General features: G+C 41.3%; 1 protein-coding gene across 1 annotated transcript in view; it reads right to left on the reverse strand.

Moving 5' to 3' along the window:
* ARHGEF4 (Rho guanine nucleotide exchange factor 4) overlaps positions 1 to 19,705 on the reverse strand; it is a 160,619-nt gene that overhangs the window by 87,122 nt on the left and 53,792 nt on the right. Inside the window, 3 exon segments of the mRNA XM_035133510.2 lie at positions 10,504 to 10,633; positions 11,391 to 11,711; positions 14,133 to 18,491. Coding sequence (XP_034989401.2) covers positions 10,504 to 10,633; positions 11,391 to 11,711; positions 14,133 to 18,491 — 4,810 coding nt within the window.

Consider the following 19,705-nt stretch of genomic DNA (forward strand, 5'->3'; position numbering starts at 1 on the left):
ACTACTTCCAGCCCCTGGTATTCCGACTCTGCCTTCAACTAAGGGCTCATCCACACTTTCAATGGACCCATATTTCAATCATATTGTGTACCCTTTAATTCCCCCAGGTCTGAGAGCTTTTATTGTTCCACAGCTGTGGCTTGCGAAAATCCGATTTTACCCACTGAACCAAAGCTTGGTTAAACCAAATCTCTGTTTGGTTTCCGCACATCTGATGAGATCTGATTCAGTAAGTGAGATCGTCAGGGTCCTAAAGTTTCTGAGCTCAACTACCCTGTGTTGTTCTGAGTAGCAATGGTGGTCAGGCCATTATTGTTTTTATATAGACATTTTTGATAGCCGCTAAATTACATGTTGCAGTGCTGAGCCTGTTGCTGAGATCTTGTATGCCTTGCTGCAGCAATCAAAGATTATGGTTGGTGTTATAAAATCCAGACTGGATGATGTGCAGTTGGTTCTTCAAAGTGTGCAATAGATCATCTTTTGCAATTTCACTGGGGCCTTTGGAGGGAGGGGTAAGATTTTGTTTTGGCTTTTCCTTTTCCACAGGGTTCTCAATGTGCAATCCTTAAAATGGTGGTTGCTTCTTTGCTTGTTTCTTAAAGGATTTAAATCTTGCACCGTTCATCCTGATTGACACCTTCAGGGTGGCAATATCTCATAAAAACAATAAAAAGACAATACAATAAAATTCGTGAAGCAACATATCAGCAACCACACAATACCAAACTGCAGCTCCACTGAGGTGCTCTGTCACATTCTAATTTAATTCACAGAAATGGAGGCAACATCATTAACCATGTTTCCTGACCTATCTCTCATTTATTTAATGTGGACCAAGCATGCATGGGCACATGCTTTAATTTGAACCAGGATCACAAAAGAGGGGAAAGAAATGAAAGAAGAAATAGGGCAGTGATACCTTTATTATGTATAGGATCTACAGATGTTTGAAATGCAAGTTTTCAAGTTACCCAGTTTCTTCCTCAGATTTAGATGGTTAGAAATATATATGGCAGGGAGGAATCAATGCTGCATTGTAAAGACATGAATGCAGAAGGAAGTGGTATATTAATGAAGCTGCTAATTAGATTATAAATAGCCAATGCAACTAAAATTCAAGTTGCAAAAAGTGTGACACAAAAGTTAGCACTGAGTATTTTAAATGCCAAATGTTTCACATAAAAGTATCATTTCAGTTGCCTGTTTCTGTTATTCGTGACTATCACTGCTACTAAGAAAAAAGATACAAACCCTTTTTGATGGGGACTGGCCATGCATTTCTAAAAATATAACAAGTATATACCAAATTTCATATTAACCTGCGAGACCTAGATTCTATGTCACTTCCCACAGAAACATTTTTCTTCAAAATGATTAGAAAAGCAAAAATGTGACATTTGCTGCAAAGACCGTGCTGCTGTTTCAATAGTGTTGCCTGTGGGGGGGTGCTACATATTGCTGTTTTGAAACAGGCAACCTTCCCCTTTTTTTGGAGGGGGGGGGTTGCAACTCGAAGGAATGATAGTGTATAATTCAGTTTTCTTGTAGCATGCAATAGGAATAATGGGGAAGCAAAATGGGCCATTTTCTTGAGACTCTGCAGTGCCTGACAAACATGGCACTAGCAAGAGCCAGGCACTGAGAGAGCTGAATCACAGCTCAGGAAGAAGCTAGGGCATGGGATGTAATTGGCTAAGGTGAATGGACAACGGCAAACCAAACAACTGGGTGAAGAGGAGAATTACGGGGGGAGAGAGAGAGAGGAAAATAGCTGGGGCACAGGGTTAACAGAGCAAATGTGTGAGAGAGAAAGCATTGCATGCCTGTAAAGTCATCTCAAAGTGGATGTTTAGAAACTGGATTCTGTGTAGATGTGAATGCATGCAGATTATCTTGATTCTTTCTAATGTGGCTTCCACCCCAGGTTTGGCACTGAAACTGTCTTTGGTATCCTGGTAAATTATCTAGACTGGGAGTTGAACGGTGAATGTGATCCTGTTGGTTAGCCTCATGGACATCTCAGTGGTGTCCTTACCCTTTCCCATTCCCAATATGGCACTAACTTGCAATGGCTCCAGACACTCTTGAAGGATATGTCACAAAAGGTGATGCTTAGAGATTGTGGCTGTATCCCATGGCTTCAGGTGTGTGTAATGCTGAAAGTTCAATCTTGTATCCCATGGGTAGGCAAACTAAGGCCCAATTGCCTTCTGAATCCGGCCCGCAGACAGTCCGGGAATCGCAGCGTGGATCACCAGCATGCACGTTTTTCCCCTCTCTCCCTCCCTCTCCCTCCCTCATACGGTGGCAGCAGCACCTCCTACCTCCCTTCTCCTGGCTTCTCCCTGCCTAGAGGAGAAAGGGGGCTTTGTTGGTGGCAGCAGCAGCAACAGCAGCAGCAGCAGCAGCAGCAGCAGCTCTCAAGCAGCTGCCATTTAAACAGCCCCTCTCCGGAGCCCTTTCGTGCGCTGCTCATTGTCCCTCCGCCGCTACCGCCGCAGCCAGCCCCTGTCGCTCGCAAGAAACAGGTAAGCAGTCACCAGGGCTCTTGGTGCTCTTGCATCATTTTTTCCCCAAAGTATAGTCCACCCCCCTCCACCAAGGTCTGAGGGACAGTGGACTGGCCCCCTACTGAAAAAGTTTGCTGGATCCCATACTATTTCAACTGGAGATTAGGATTCAGTATCATCAGTATGTTCTTTTTCATCACATCCCAATGTTTGTGATCAGAGGTGGACTTGATGCAAGCATCCAAACAAGGTGGAAATAGTGCTAGTTTGCCGTTCTGTGTGCAAGTAAAAATTCTAATGGGACAGATTAGTTGATTACCACTCTCTGTCTTCACACTATCTTTTCCCTCCTTTATCCTTACATGCCATGATTGGCAACTTACTGGGTTAATTAACTAGAGTCTTCCATTAGGACTCTGTGGTTATTAGAATTGCAACAAGCCAGGATCTGAAACCAAATGCACCTTCAGAAGTTGCCTCCAGTAATCTAAGTCAAATGGGGCTGCCATTTTTTTAATTTTAGTATTTTAGGGTATTTAAAATACTAATTTAGATATATTTTCCTTGATTGCATACTAATAGTTTCAATTAATGGTAATTTGATACAGATTCCACATAAGCTACATATTTTTTTTAAAGATGTACCTCCAGAGGAACCATTCTGAGACCTGGATCATCTCAGAAAACAGCTGCTGAAGATGAAGCAATTTTGCACAGTGGAATACGGCCCTCCCATGTCCTTCATTCTGACATTAGAAGAATTAAGGACAGGAAATGAATTACTTTGAATTACCTTATTTTGAAAAGGTTGCAGTTTCATTTTGTGAACTTTTCTACTGCTGAGCTAATCACATATCAGCTTTCCTTCAGCTTGCAACTTTGCCGTAAGGCCACAAATGTACCATGTTATATCAGCGAAGAAAGCTAGTTTGCAAATCCACCAACTGCCAGCCAGACTTCCTATGCCAAACGTCTCTTTTCAGTCATCAAAAAGTGACACTTTCATTTGCAGAGCTTCAGAAATTATTGGTGCACTCTTCCATGACTTGGTCACATGATGATGTTATATTACAGCACACTGACAAAGATTCCCTCCGTTTCTCCTGCAAAGTTTCTCAAATACTAGTGATTCAGTCAATGGCAGCAGAGGTAATTTATTGCTGAGAAAAGAACTTTCTTGACCTCTTTAAGCATGAGTGCCTTCCCTCTGAGACTGTTGGAGACTAATGCATCATGGCCCCACGTCTTGTCGACATTGATAGACCCCATCTGGTGATTAGTTCGCCCCATCAATTCAGCATTTTGCCTGTAGTATTTCTTGTACTGTTTTGAAACCATGTTCTTGAAATGAATGTAGTGCCGTTATTTTTGTGTATTTTTGTATGTTCTGCTATTGTTCTTTTTATGCTTGGGGCTTTAGTGCTGATTTAGTGTGTTGTTCTTGATGAGATGGTATATTTATTGCTAGCTGCTCTGAGTGTTTTTGGTTAGAACAAGATATAAATTATTTGAAATAAATACAATAGATAAATTATATGGGCATGTTTGGAACATAAGAGTGTGTGCAGCTGTTATTTATACAATACCCTTCAGTTGATCTCCCTTCAACTTATAGTATAAGACAGCATGTTAGAATTTCAAAAATACTTCCTCTGGCATCTTTTATAACCTTGCTAGCTCCTTTTGACACCTAAGAGTTGATCAAACAGTTCAACTTTGATTTACAGAGCAACACCACCACCAGTACGTCATTCACTGTTCCTTCTATACAGTTTCCTCCCAGATATAACTGTGCCCCACTAGTTCTCTCCATCCAATCAGGTTTTCATTATGTCCCATTATGGCCTCACTCAACTTGGCACATTAGCATATAAACATTTGTAATACAGTACAGTCTCTCTCTTCAAGTGTCTTTCACATTTGTGTTTTGACCTGTGGTGCTTTGGCCTCTCTGAATTGCTATCCCATGCCCCTGCACTCACAATGCCTAGATCAGGGGTCAGCAAACTTTGTCAGCAAGGGGCCGGTCAACTGTCCCTCGGACCTTGTGGGGGGCCAGACTATATTTTGGAAAAAAATATGAACGAATTCCTATGCCCCACAAATAACCCAGAGATGCATTTTAAATAAAAGGACACATTCTACTCATGTAAAAACATGCTGATTCCTGGACCGTCCACGGGCCGGATTTAGAAGGCGATTGGGCCGCATCCGGCCCCCGGGCCTTAGTTTGGGGTCCCCTGGCCTAGATCTATGCCTCCCCTATTTATATTTTCACCAATTTTATTATATTTATCCCAGAGAGATTTGTTCCGAACCGAATCCTCCTCAGCACCTATCAGCTCCCCCTGCCCCTCAAAAGTTGCTCAGCCACCTTTTTAATTTTAAGTGCCAACAGCCTGATTCCATCCAGGTTCAAGTGGAGCCTGCAGGGTGGATAAAAATCAATGATTTTTTTAAAAAAATCAAAAAAAATCGGATTTTTTTGATTTAAATCGATTTTTTTGATTTAAATTGGATTTTTTTTAATAAAATGCTTTTTGAGGAAAATATATTACCATCCAAAGGTTATTCCATCATGAAATAAATATTAGTTTTTTAATTATGTAGAATAAGGTTGTATATGTTTAATTTTTTGGGTAAATAAATTCCATTAATCTATTCACAATGTCATGCTCTTCCAGAGGTTTTTGTAAGATTATTGCGCATTTTCTAACCCTAACCCTAACCCTACAAGATATTATCACAGATGCTTGGTTTACTTTTGCAGTTCTCAAAACTGAATTTGACTCAACAGAGATCACATGCCTCTTCTTCACAGCAAAAATGTTATAACATGAACAGAGTTGAGAAAAAGACCTTAATCCTATTGTTCTACAAACCTATGAATACAGAAACAACCCCTTCAGTGCTAAGTTTCAAGAAGTTCAGTGAATAGAATAGAAACAATATTTTTCTGATTGTTTGGAGTGGACAGTATTTAAGTTTTTCATGTGTAGGCTGGGCTGACAGTCTAAGTTTCTTAAAATATATTATTTTGTTTAGCCAAATTAGTTAACAAACATGGATGTTTGTTTAAGCAAATAACATATGCTGTAATGTTATTGTTTCAGTTTAATAAATCTATTTAAATTGTTATTATTAAGGTAATGATTATTTTTAAGTTGTCCAAATATGAATAACCCATTAAACTGGGGATAAAAAACTAATATGAAAAGTTGTTATTCTAAAAATCTTCATCTACTTGCATATTAAAGTTATACCAGGAATAATTAGTCTTTATGTAGAAAACTATGATTTAAATCAAGCCTTACTGACTAGTGATTTAAATCGTGATTTAAATCGTGATTTAAATCAGATTGATTTAAATCAAATCCACCCTGGGAGCCTGGCCCTTTTGTGCAGGCCTAGCTTGTCCCTGAATGTTCCACAGTGAAATCTAAACCCCTCCTCCCTACATCATCATTTCATCCATGCACAAAGCTGCCCCATCTAGCTGCCCCTGCGTGTGGACCAGTAGCATTTCAAAGAAAGCTACCTTGCAGGTCCTGGCTTTCAGCATCCTTCATAGCCACCTAAATTTTGCTTCTAGGACCTCATGACTACTTTTCCCCATGTTATTGGTGCCAGCATGCACCACAAATGACAACTGACATTTTCCTATCTCCCAGGCTACCTAGACAGCAGGCAACATCTACAACCTTTGCAACAGGCAGGCAATTCTCCCTGTGATCAGTACGCTTATGACACACCCAACTATCCTAATGATCAAATCATACACTACAGGATCCCTCCACCCTACAAAGATGTAGAGGACAGCTGCTCATCCTCCAAAAATGGTTTCCTTCTAAGGGATTGTTTTCCTATTTCTCAGAGCAATGTAGGGGAGCTATTGTCGTGGGAGTGGGACACAACTATAATGTCCTCAAAGACTTCATCCACCAGGCCCTCTGCCTCTCAGCTAAATGTTCAGCCTTCCTCTAGTCCGATATGCCTATAACTGAGCACTGGAGAGAGTGAGGAGAGAGAAACAGCTCCTCAAAGTACAATAACTTTATTTTAAAAAGTGGAAGGCCACCCCAAACTGCAGGGCGTTGTTGTGAGGTGAGAAAACAGCATCTCTTGTGTTTTCTACTTCTCCTTTTTAAGGGCAACACGAGCACTTCTGCTTGAGTAGTACAGTGAGAGAACGCTTAACTTCCAAAGATTTATTTAGTTAGTTAGTTCATAATGCCTGTCATTTTATGCTGTTCAGTTTCCATTATGTGCCATTTTTGGGCTAAGTTGCTGTCTTTTGTTCCAGTGTCCTGAAGCTTGTGAATAATTCCAAAGGTTCTAGCTAAGGTCACAATATTCAGTTGCAAAATATTATGTGTATTCCAAAAGTTATCACTTCTTTTAATAGCATCCCTTTCCAGGATAACATCAGCGTTCTAAAACCTGGGGCACCACCTATTGGCCAATCTCCATATATATTTCAATTCTGTTAAAATAGTCTAATTCTTTCTCTTCTAAACAACTTCAGATGAAAAGGTAACATAGAGCTGAAACAACTGCAATCAGTTCTGTAGTAGAGCTGGAGAGAAGGCAGAAATAGTACAGCTAACTCAGCAACCCTAAGAAGCTTTTAAGAAGCTTAGAAAGCCTCCTGGGTTTTTGAGGAATAAGTAGGCAAAGGGTAGATCATCAACAGCAGGGGTCAGCAACCTTTTTCAGCCGTGGGCCAGTCCACTGTCCCTCAGACCGTGTGGTGGGACGGACTTTTTTTTGGGGGGGGGAAATGAACGAATTCCTATGCCCCACAAATATCCCAGAGATGCATTTTAAATAAAAGCACACATTCTACCATAGCTGCCAAGTCTCCCGTTTTTCGTGGGAAACCCCCGGATTTTAATCCGTTTCCCGCTGTTATCCCGAATAGAAAAAAATCCTAGAAATCTCCCGGATTTCCTACCTGCCAGGGAGGCTCCATTTTGGGTGCCGCTCTGCCCAGGTCTGGGCACCGGAAATTGGGCAGAGCGGCACCGGAAGTCACTTCTACGCATAGAAGCGACTTCCGGTGCCGCTTTGGCCATGTCTGGGCACCGGAAATTGGGCAGCGCCGGCACCAGAAGTTGCTTCTACGCATGTCTGGACATGCGTAGAAGCAACTTCCAGTGCCACACCGCTGCTGATCCCGCATTTTTCAGCGGGAAACTTGGCAGCTATGCATTCTACTCATGTAAAAACACCAGGCAGGCCCCACAAATAACCCAGAGATGCATTTTCAATAAAAGGACACATTCTACTCATGTAAAAACACACTGATTCCCGGACCGTCCATGGGCCAGATTGAGAAGGCGATTGGGCCGCATCTTAGGTTGCCTACCCCTGATCAACAGCATCACAGATAATGAAAGACTGGGAAATTTCACTACTAACTTAAGTCATTTTGTATAGTAAAGTCCAAATACAGTATCACTGTAGGTCACTGAGAGAACACACCCTTGAGCTGGAGGAATTAAGAAGTGGATTTCTGATCTCTTGTTCTTCCAGTATTGATTGATTGCATTTATACCCTGCCTTTTCTCTAAGGTGCTCAAGGTGGTGCACATGGTTCTTCCTCACTTAATCCCCACAACAACCCTGCGAAGTAGATTTGGCTGAACAGCCATGACCGGCCCAAGGTGAGCTTCATGTATTAGTGGAGATTTGAACACTGGTCTTCCAGGTCCTAGTCTGATGCTCTAGCCACTACACCACACTTGCTTTCATTCATTATAGTTCATCATATTTTTGTCTGTTGGAAAAGATGCAGTTAATACATTTCCCTGCATTCTAGTTTCCAATGAGGTTCATTAAAACACACATTCTGTTATTTTACATGTTATCATTTAGGCTGCATAGCATTTGAGGTATTTTGACAATGGAAGTGCATGTCCAAGGATAACAGTAAATGCATAATGAGAACAGAGCTGAAAGCAGGACACTGTCTTCCATTTTTTTAAAAAATGTTGGTGTATTTGGAAGGGTCCAAATGGCATAAAGATGTTTGCTAGGGAGAGTGAATATTCTCCCATTGCCAAGGCAACCAAGTTCATGTGCAACTTGGTTGCCTCAGCAATGAGAACATTAACTTCCCACACCAATTTAAACCTAAAGAAAAACTTCACTTTATTTACCCGCAATAAGATGGCCACCTATCCAAATTAGATTGGCTTGGTGGCTCTGTAATATCATTGTATTCCTTACCCAATCCTTATTGTCTGAGATCACACAGAGAAGGCGAAATCCTATTCCCTCTGCTGTTAGTACCACAACCCCAGCACTAGCACAGCAGAGCAGAGGAGAAACAAGAGTTTTGAGTCACTGTGCTATACTGTGCAGTCAGAACAATCTACTCATGATGATACCTATTCTGGTAATATCCTGCCTAGAGTACTGTAATGTGTTACACATGGGTACATGGAGTTTTCCCTTAAAAGAGAAACTGGAGGTTCAGTTAGAGCAGAACTCAGCTGCTAGAATTCTGATGGGCACCTTATTTTGGAAGATCAACATTGGCTGCCTATCCACTTTTGAAATCAATTTACAATGCTGGTGTTTACCTTTAATGACCTAAACAGCTTAGGACACAGCTACCCAAAGGAATCATTTCCCCATACTAGCCTGCTCAAAATGCCCTCTTTAGTAGAGAGATACATTATGTTGACACAAAGGAAAGGGCCTTCTATCTGGTGGTACCCAGACTTTGGAATGCCGTCCTTAGAGAATATTGGGATTGTACTCTATGCTGTTCTTCATTTTTCACTTTGTCTTGTTGTGCTTTGTTATGGTTATTTGCTGGTTCTAAAATATATTTATAATGTTTGCTGAATTAATCCTAGTCACACTTTTTGAACACCACCTTGATGAACAGCAGTTAATAAATTTTAATTAAAAAGAAGAAGTATTGTGAATTGTATGGAAATTGGTTTTTAGGAAGTTTTCAAGGGGTTGTGTGTGCCCCTTCAAAGCTCCATTTTCACTGTGCAACAATTTTGAGAAGGAGCACTTGGTGCGGCCCTAAGTAATGTACTGTGTCTCCCCATAAGGCTTCTGTGAAAAAGACTAGCAGGGCAAGGCATATCAAGGCAATACCTTAGTATCTTTGATTTAACAAAGGAATTCTAACAGTTTGGGATATTCAGGTGAGGCATCTCCAGGGAAACCAATTTTCTGACAAACTTCCCTAAGTGTTCTTCTCAAGTCTAGGAATAACATGTCTTTCTCCCCAACTCTAATTTATGATGTACTCTTGGTATCTGTCTAGTTGTGCCATACATGTGTGGATTTTCTTTACAGAATAAAGAGTTGGTAACAAAATGCTTTCCTTCCATACACAGGAAAAACCACCACAGCAGCAGGAGACACTTTGTAATGTCACCTCTCTCAAATGTGAAGCCCTCTGGAAGGGGCAGAACCCAGAAACCTTGAAAATGCACATAGAGAATTTGGTATAAGTCATCACTTTAGCACAATTCTCATCCAGGGCCACCTAGGGCTGTCATTCATTTTCTAACAAAGCTTCAAAATTAGGCTTATAGCTTCTCTGACAACTCTTGTCAAAGAGATGTAGGTTGAACACATAACCCATCTCCACTAAAATATTTCATCACATATCTCTTATATAGAAGGGAAGTCACTTCTCCTCAAATGAAGCAGTGAAATGCCAACAGTAATACAGTACTTCAAAGAAGATGAGGATTACATATGAAAGCTTGACACGACATGGGGAATCTGTGGCCCTCCAGACTCTCTAATGGCCAATAGCCAGGGATTATGGGAACTGTACTCCAACACCAACAGGAGGTTCACAGGCTCCCCGCCTCTGGTGTAAGACCCATATCTAGTACAAACAAAATAGTACAGGGTGGGGATGGCATAGGCAAACCATTTCAAAATGAGCCAATATAATGTAAATATAATGTGCTGGTCAGAAATCAGGTGTCAATTTAAACAGTACTCATACCAGGAAATGAGATGCGCCGCCTCAAGCCCACGCAGTCTAATCCTGTAGGTGTGCTCTGAGAATAGAGGTGCAACTTGAGAGGAAGGGCTTCAAAGGCCACAGGTGAAGTAATGAAGGGTCTCATTTTAACCTAAAGAGAAAGGTAGCAATGGGTAATTGAGGACACACTTAGCTGGGACTCCGAAAAAGCATTTACCTATTTTTTAAAAATACATATTGTATTGTCAATGTTGTTTTCAGACCCTGTATGGTTAGACAGAAAAAGGGAGAGGAAGAGCAAAGCAAAGAAATGTTATTATAAAGAGTGTAAGGAACTTTGTATGTATCAGCTGCACAATAAGGGTGCTTCCAAGGTGAGGTATTAACTGATAAACAGATTGTTCACTGGTGTGGGCTTTCCAGTGGGTGGAGCTTGACCGAATGCATCTATGCTGTGATTAAACAAAGAAAAAAGGGCATCTCGATAATGACAATGCCATGTAAACAATGCCAAGATTTTGCATGAACAGGTAGCACAAATTCCATAATAAATTCCTGCCTGGAAGCACCCTAAGACTCAGTATGATGGAGCTGAAAGGAAAACAAAGGCACCTTGTATTAACCCAAGGGGAATAAGGCTGTATCTGATAGCTTTCATCAAGTTTTGATTTTTTTTAAAGAACTGTAAACTCTTCAACCTGCTCTCCCCATCACTAGTGAACAAATCATGATATAAGAAATGAAAGATAAGCCATTGTGTTGAGGAGTCTCAATGCACAAGTGACTGCCACATGCTGTTAGAAGTAAAGAAAGCAGCAGAACTGATTAGAGGAACAGCCTGAAGAGAGAAGACAACAGTAGAGAGATGCAGCCAGAGAGACGAAACAATATTCTTTTTGGTTCCTTACTTTTAAATGATCCTCTGGGAGGTTACTTGATTCAATCTCTCTGTCTGACTGTGCCTCTTTAACAAGCTTCCTCTTCCGATTCCTTTCCATCCATGTGTCATCAAAGCTGAAACGCTTGTATAGGGGTCTGGGTCTCTTCCTCTGGGCATGTTCTTTGGCTTTCCCCTCCTGAATATGGAAGGGAAGTATCCAGGCCTTGCTCTCTATGTTTGAGAGTGAGGGTGGAGATAGTGGCATCTGAGTAGACCTCTTTCTGCAATGGAGACCCCATTTCTCACCTGGTCTCTTTTCTGGTAGGATTTGACTTTGTTGGATATTCTCCTGTTTTTATAAGTAACAGGTGAAAACAAAACAAAAATGTTGTATCTTTGTCGTTTGACTATGCTGGGCAGCTGACTATAAAACAACCATGTTGAATCTGGAATGTCATGTTACATTTGCCCCTCTTCAAAGTAATAACAACTGTGCCTTATAAATACAACCTACTGGAGCTTCTAATGATACCCAGATGTTTTAAGAGTGGACATCTCAAGCTAAATGAAACTCAATTGTCCACTGGTCCGCATAAACAGGTAGTGTCAGTAATCATGTTCTCATGCAAACTGAGGGAAGAATCACAGTCATGTTGTCAGCACCCTCAAGTAGCTGTCAGAGACCAAAGACCCTGGCAAGTCCCATTAGCACTGCTAGTCCCAGGGTATTGTGAGAAGGTGCATGAAGCCACCACCTGGTGCAGGGCTGGGGTTGGTCAGTGCCATATGAAAGTGCCAGTTACACATCTGCAAATCAGAGGGAATGCATCACCCAAAAAAGAGTACAACACATCTTGAAATAATTCCTATAATTTAAATAGGAATAAAAACAACACCACGTCTCATCATAATGGGGAAGACTGTGACAAAATGTGACCAGATAACTGCTCAGTTTGCTGTCTGGGTGCTTCAAGGCCCCTGCTCTTTCTTCTTAAGGTTCCTTCAAATAAAGAACTGCCCTATTTACAGGAGGACACATGACCATCCAGGCACAGTTCTCACTGCAAATCCAAGCATGAATATCTTGCAGTACAAAAAATTGCCCCCAGAGGGCACAGTGAAATGAATACGCTTCCTTCCTCTAGGAACTTTCAGATTTTTGTTTTCATACACTTGACTGGTGCAATTCAATTTCTGCCACTCTTTTTTTTTAAAGAATCCTGCCTCCTCCAGGAATGCTGAAGCATCTCTCTCTGATCACACCATTCTCTGAGACAAAGACTGTGTTCACACGTGCAAGCCAGATGTATTTTTCTACTCCTTGTGATTTTTCCACATGAACCTATGTTAAGTTGGCACTACACAAAAACACTGGCACAGTCATATTACATATCTCTAGGCGTCAGATGAAAATGTTTCTCTTCAACCAAGCTTTGGGCTGGTTCACAGTCTATGGCCTTTTAAATGTGTCTGTGGGAGGGGGGCATTACTGGGTTATTTTTGTTTTTGTTTTATTACACATTTTGTGTTCTCATTTTTTATTTTTATGTTATGAACCATCCTGTGATCTTCGGATGATGGATGGTATACTACTACTACTACTACTAATAATAATAATAGAAATATAAAAATTGCCATCATGATCCCAGCACAGTGAGTCTCTGCAGCAATCATTCCTTGAAGCAAAAAAAATTATGGTTGTTTAAATATAATATGTGGGTTTGGTTATTTGTTTTCTTTTCTTTTAGTAAAGTTGGCTGGCCCATCACTTTCCTTTTAGTGCTTCTTTGTCCTAAGGCTAAGCTACGGGACCGCACTACAATACAACTGCTACTGCACTAACAATGTGGCACAGACCTTGGCAGACTCATGAGACTGAAGCCGAGTAGACACCGTACATTTAAAGTATATTTAAAGCATACACTTTAATTCTGGGAAGTGCAGTTCATCCCTCTCAAAGCTACAATTACCAGCAACTTTTGACAGTTCCCAGGATTCTTTGGGAGGGGTCCTTTAAATGTATGATGCACATGCATATATATTTGCAAGATAATGAACCTTGAAGAAAGGACCATAGCTCAGATGACAAGCTTTGCATGTCAAAAGTTCCCAGGTTCAATCCTTCGTATCTCAAGTTAAAAATGACCAGGTGACTGATAACTTGAAAGTTATCATCTGAGACATTGGAGTGCTGCTGTCAATCAAAAGGGTTCTGGGCTAGATGGACAGATAGGTATGTACCTTATACCACCAGGTCAGACAGGGACCCTTGTTACCAGCAGGGAAACCTTTCACTGCCCACTGAAAGACAATGGTGATGTCAGCCACCATAATTTCAAATCAAACAAGATATATTTAAAATGAAGTCTGTCCCCTTGTCTGTGGTTTACATGGGCACCTCTTCTGACACAATGTTTGGGGAATCTGATTTAAAAACCAGTCTCATGATGACTACATACACATGGACTCAATTGGTTAGCCACTTAACTTCTCTGGTTTAGACTAGTATGCAGGATGGCCTGGTCCTGCTTGCATGTAGTTCTGGAAAAGTTATACAGATAATTAGTTCTGATGCCATATGTCTCTGTGTATGCACTCGTAGATTCATTGAGTGTGACATTCTATATTCCATTTCACTGCTCAGCATATAGAAATGGGCTTTGTTTGGAATGGAAATGATTTTTAGAAATAAATAAAAATAAATAACAATGATGTCACGCTCCAGACTCTCAAAACTAAACCACATCATCACTACCACAAAGCAACTCACCTCATCTCTGATGATATCACTCACTGAAGAAGTCGTGTCCAAGCTGATTTGTGACTGGCTGCTTATCCCACTGTCCTCTCTCAGGTAGTCATTATCCAATGAATGCATAGATTGCAAGAAACTAGATCTAGGCTTCAATGTCTTTGGCCTCTCAGGTGCTTCCAAGTTGCCATCAATCACCGAGATGTTTCCAAGAGATATCATTGAAGTGGAACTTAATCTTCCAGGGTAATGGAAACCCTTGCGTTGAGAACCAGTTCGAGGACTCTGTGGCTTGGGACTCATGGGTCTACATGGCATATCTTTACGTTCATACATTGACAACTGGGGGCAAGAGGGAGTGAAGTGAGAAAATGATGACTGCAGGTCAATCGGACTAATTGGAGATTTCAACCAGAATTCTTCAAAAGATGTATCTCCATCACTGCTCATTGTTTCCTCTTTCCCATTGCAATCTGGGCTGTGCAGACATCTTATATTCAGTTCTTGATTCTTCCTCTTGGTATCCATAGATAGAAAATCGCCAGTCCCAGAGGAATCAGAATGTCCACCATCTGCAGATGAGTCATTAGACACACTTGATTGCATAAACTCTTGTCCATTGCAATCTTCCTGATTTTCCTTGGATGGTCTTCTAGGAAAGCTGCCAGGGATCCTGCTGGAACAAGGACTCTGCTGTGTTGGAAGAGGACTATTTAAGGCAAACCGCTTTTGGCCATCTGCCTCCTTACTTTTCAGAAATGCTTTCCAAGATGTTTGGTGCAACTTGGCTTTTTCCTTTTCATTTTTCACTGAAAACTTTGGACCCTGTTCAGCATTTTCCTTCTCCAGAGATTTAGATTCAAAAAAACTTGAGAAGGATCTGTGGGCCAAGGCCAGCCGACTCCTGAATCTTTTACTCTCCATATTTTTGTTTCTTTTAAAGTCATTCTCAGATGAGGATTTCTTGAGTTCAGGATACTCCGCAGACTCATTTTCATTATTCTCAACAGAACCTAAAACTTTCCCTTCAGAGTGCTTTCTTCTTGTCATTATGGGAGAAGAACCTGTGCCCATACCTTCCAAGAGTATCCGGCCAGAGCCAGAAGCCTTTCTTAAGCTCATTCTGTTGAAGAGTCCAGCAGGTTTCTCATAAAACAAGTCATCATCATCATCATCCAAATATTCTGCAAGGCAACGTTCCTTGCTTTGGAAAGCAGAGCTGGTTGAACTGCTTTGAATATACTTCAAGTCATCTTCTACCTCATCCCCTTTATCTCCATCCAATGTTTCTGTCTTGGCCTTGACACTATCTTGATTTTCAGCAGACATTAGTTTAGATTTCCTGAAGGATGCCATTTTTGAAAAGGCTAAAAATTTATACTGCTTGGAAGATTTCTCTGTGGCCCCAGACTTATTGTTTCTCTGAACTGCCTTGTAGAAACTGCTGTTACTACCCAGGAAGTTAAATAGGTTCTCATTCAACTCCTCACTGTTTGTGCTCTCCATGCTAATATTATCTAGGCCTGTGGTGGTATTATCTTGGCTGTCCATTCTCACATTAGTGTCACAGATATCTGTGCTTGGATTCCATTGACTGTCTCTGCTAATGCACTTTGGCTCCTCAGCAGAAAAGCTCCTGTTCAGTTCTGTGCTTGGAGAACCTTCACAAAAGCCTGTTTTTCCATGTGCTGTATCACAATGTTTGGTGCCTTCCTTTTCAATAATTTGCTTACTATGGACACTATCTCCTAGGGTCTTATCACCAGCAATGACATTCTGGCACAGGTCACTATTGCTATTTATTTCCTGTGTTCCTGCAGTGATAACACAAGTGTCTCGCTGTCTATTTTTGGTCACAGATTCATCTGCCGCTGTATAGCCTCCTGGTTCAAACTGTAGGTTTACTACTTGGACCGATTCTAAGACAGAGTCACCTTTCACTCGGGAGGGCTTGATTAGCAGTATCTCAGCATTAGTGGCAAGTGGTTCTAAGAACAAACCATTTGCATATCCCTCTTCTTTCCAGCTTTGTACAGTACTTTCCAAATTTAAATTAGTCCTAGGAAAATTGTTCTCAAGACTAGCTCCTGTATGAATTTCAGGGGCAGGCACTGAAGATAAATCAAGACCCGTTGCATCTGCTTCCTCCTCACCTTCTTGGGTGGAGATCCTAACAGGGAACTCATCTTCACTGCCTGATATAGCCTGTACAGGCAGAATTTCATTTCCACAACTGGGTTGTGCATTTGGAGTCTTCTGTGGTTTTGTGGTGTCCATCATGGTGTTGAGAGAAGAGGCTGAGTTCTCATGTTCCAATGTCTCAGTGGTTAATTCATCCACATAGGTCTCACCATCCATCTTATTTGACAGTAGTTCTTTTTGATCAAGAGATTTAATCAAGAGAGGTTTTAACTCTGAAAGATTCTCAGATTTTTCTTCCTGGCAAATGTGATGTGGTGTTGGTGTTAGTTCAAAAGCAGAGACATCTTCACCAAAACCACCACCACAATAAAAATCCTTCTTTTCTATTCTCGTGAGGTGCACATTTGTTCTCTCCTGAATGGAAGGACATTTTAAGGCATCAGACGCCCTGCTCATGTTTTGAAGCACTGTTTCCTCATGTTCCCCCATGACCTTTTTTCCACTTAATGTCAGAATCCCATCAAACATTCCCCAACCTAATCCAAATTCTGAATCGTTCCTTATCTCAGCTGCCCCTAGAAAGGCCTCAGTGTTTTGCGTTTCAAGGCATTTTCTCTCCATGTTCACCTCTGTGTTAACAGTGGAAGCATGGATGTCGTAAGTATTGCCATACTTATCTATCATGCTATAGCCACCCAGATAATTCTCTTGAGCTATAACATCATGGTTGACAGATTCAGAGCTAGGATTCTGAAGGTATGTGTTAATTTCTATATCACCCTCAGATTTGGACTGATCTTTTCTTAGTACTATTTTGGCATTTTTATTTACTGGTACAGACTCCAAAGTTGAAGGAATTGCCAGTCTGGAAGGATCCTCTGAGTGATATGGCAGCTGGGATAGGGTCAAAGAATCATTCTCTAGTGAATCTGCTCTTTTTGTTGAAAGGCCAAAGATATTTGATTTATCATGCAAATTCTTACTGGTATCCCAGTGGGATCTTGTTGCCAACTGGTTCTTATTTGAGACTAGATGAGTATTAAGAAGTGATTTTTCAATACCTGTCTCTTTTTCCATCTTGAAGGACTTCTGTGGGCAGTCACCAAACCTTTCTAAATTGCCCCTTACCTTTTCATAATCTGACATTTCTAAGGGTAATCTGGAGCATGACCAACTTAATTTATCAGCCATGCAAATACAGTCATTGGCATGTTCCCTGACCTCTTGGGTACTTATGTTTCCTGGTGAACTGTGCCATGATTTCATTTCAACAATCCCTGGCTTCGTGGGTGGCACCAGAAATGTAGATTTTATACATGGTAAACCCGTGGCCTTCAGCTTTGTGTCACGTAAGAGTGCATCTACAGGTTTCTGACTCTCAATACTATTCTTCCTATTGCACTTGGTGTTCAGTATATACTCCTGTTTACACCTAACTTTGGATGATTCACAGTTTCTCTTACAAGTTCTGTTTGTTTCTAAGTGAATATTAGGCAGACTGCATCTTGAAACAGCTTCTGAGTGGGCAGGAGGATGTTGAGTCTCAAGGGAAGTCAATGAGTTTTCAGAGTTTGCTCTGAGACAAGCAAACACTGATCGTTCTGTATTTTTATTGCCTTTGCCAACAGCACCTTCAGCTAGATTTTTTGAGCAGATATGCAGATGTGGCTCTCTGTCAACAGATTTTGCCTCCACTACCAATGAGGCCTCTGTCTGTGACGCAAGGACCTCTTTACTAATGTTAAACCCTGTGCGGGTAATACTGTAAGGTAACACTTTCCCATTTCCCTTGATCTCTTCCGATTTTGAGTCTGTTGCCTGTACTTCCAATTCACCTTTGCCAGCTGCTATGTGCAAAGGTGAAGGCAGTTCCCCTGCTTCCTTATGCACACATCCCAGATGTCTTGCACACTCAGCCTTGGAAGGAGCTTTTTCTACTTTTGCTTCAGCATACTTCTGCCATGGTTCCTCTAGTTCTGCAGAAAGGCAGAATGAACTCAGGCTGGTTTCTCTTGTTACATCACTGGCAAAAGACTCTGAGTCTGATGCACTTTCATAAGGCTCTGTCTTGATGTCTGACAGTGATTCACTCTGATGTGACTGGGTCTCAAAATAGTCTTCATCAGTTTCTTGGCCCGATCCACGAATCTCCAGTTCTGACGTACTTGGGACCGAAGAACTCCGGTCTTCTTCAAACTCTCCTTCACTTGTGCAATTTTCTACTGGCTCTGGGGCCTGAAAAGAAAGAGAAAAGAATCTATCAAAGATGGAGCCCCACAACAAAATGGTTACTATGGAGAGAACTGCTAATCCACAGACTTTGATTTGTATTTGGATGATACGAAGAAGTAATCTTGTATGATGTGGCTGGATAACTTCAGGCCTGGAGTCCAAATTTGGCCCTCTACCTGACCCTTGGAATTCTCCCCGGGCCATACACCCTCTTTGGACATTGAAAGATTAGTATTTCATATTTCCAGAATAATACATAATCTTGCCCAGACTCTAAATGTTAAAGCAAGTTTCTACCTCTCATAGCTGCAGATGAAAATGTGGTGTGTGTGTGTGGTGTGTGTGTGTGTTGCTTAGGGAAGGGCATAATGCAGCTCCTGTCTCTCACTGTAGCACTATTCAAATTGTATCAGATTTAAATGCACAATGGCACAGCTAAATTATACTGCACTGTATTACAAAACATACTTTTTGTAACTAATGCCATCTCTTCAAAGTGCCTAACTGCTCATTTCCCAAAAAATCAGTTTGGGTGTGAGATTTAACGGCTCCCTCTATTGGCTAAATTTAAAATGCCCTCAAATTCTTACTTTAATACGGTACATAAAGTGCTTTCCGGGTTGTTGGCATCTGTCTGTCTCAAGAAACAATGGAGTGCGCCACTATATTAGCAGCTTTCCTGGTATGTCTATATATTACATAATTTAAAAGCATTTCTAAACCACTTAATATTTTTACACTCTATAGGCAGTGTACACTATAAATATGCATTTTATCCCAAGTGCAAATTCTTTTGGTGATATCCAATATTAGCAATATTCAGTGTAAAGGTAAAGGGACCCCTGACCATTAGGTCTAGTCGTGACCGACTCTGGGGTTGGGGCGCTCATCTCGTGTTATTGGCCAAGGGAGCCGGCGTACAGCTTCCAGGTCATGTGGCCAGCATGACTAAGTTGCTTCTGGCGAACCAGAGCAGCACATGGAAACACTGTTTACCTTCCCGCTGTAGTGGTACCTATTTATCTACTTGCACTTTGATGTGCTTTCAAACTGCTAGATTGGCAGGAGCACGGACCGAGCAACGGGAGCTCACCCCGTCGCAGGGATTCGAACCGCCAACCTTCTGACCGGCAAACCCTAGGTTCTGTGGTTTAACCCGCAGCACCACAGCATCTACTCAGTGTAGACCAAGTGAAATCAATGGTCTTCACTTAATT

The sequence above is a fragment of the Zootoca vivipara genome, chromosome 5 (assembly GCF_963506605.1).
Source record: "Zootoca vivipara chromosome 5, rZooViv1.1, whole genome shotgun sequence".
Lineage (NCBI taxonomy): Eukaryota > Metazoa > Chordata > Lepidosauria > Squamata > Lacertidae > Zootoca > Zootoca vivipara.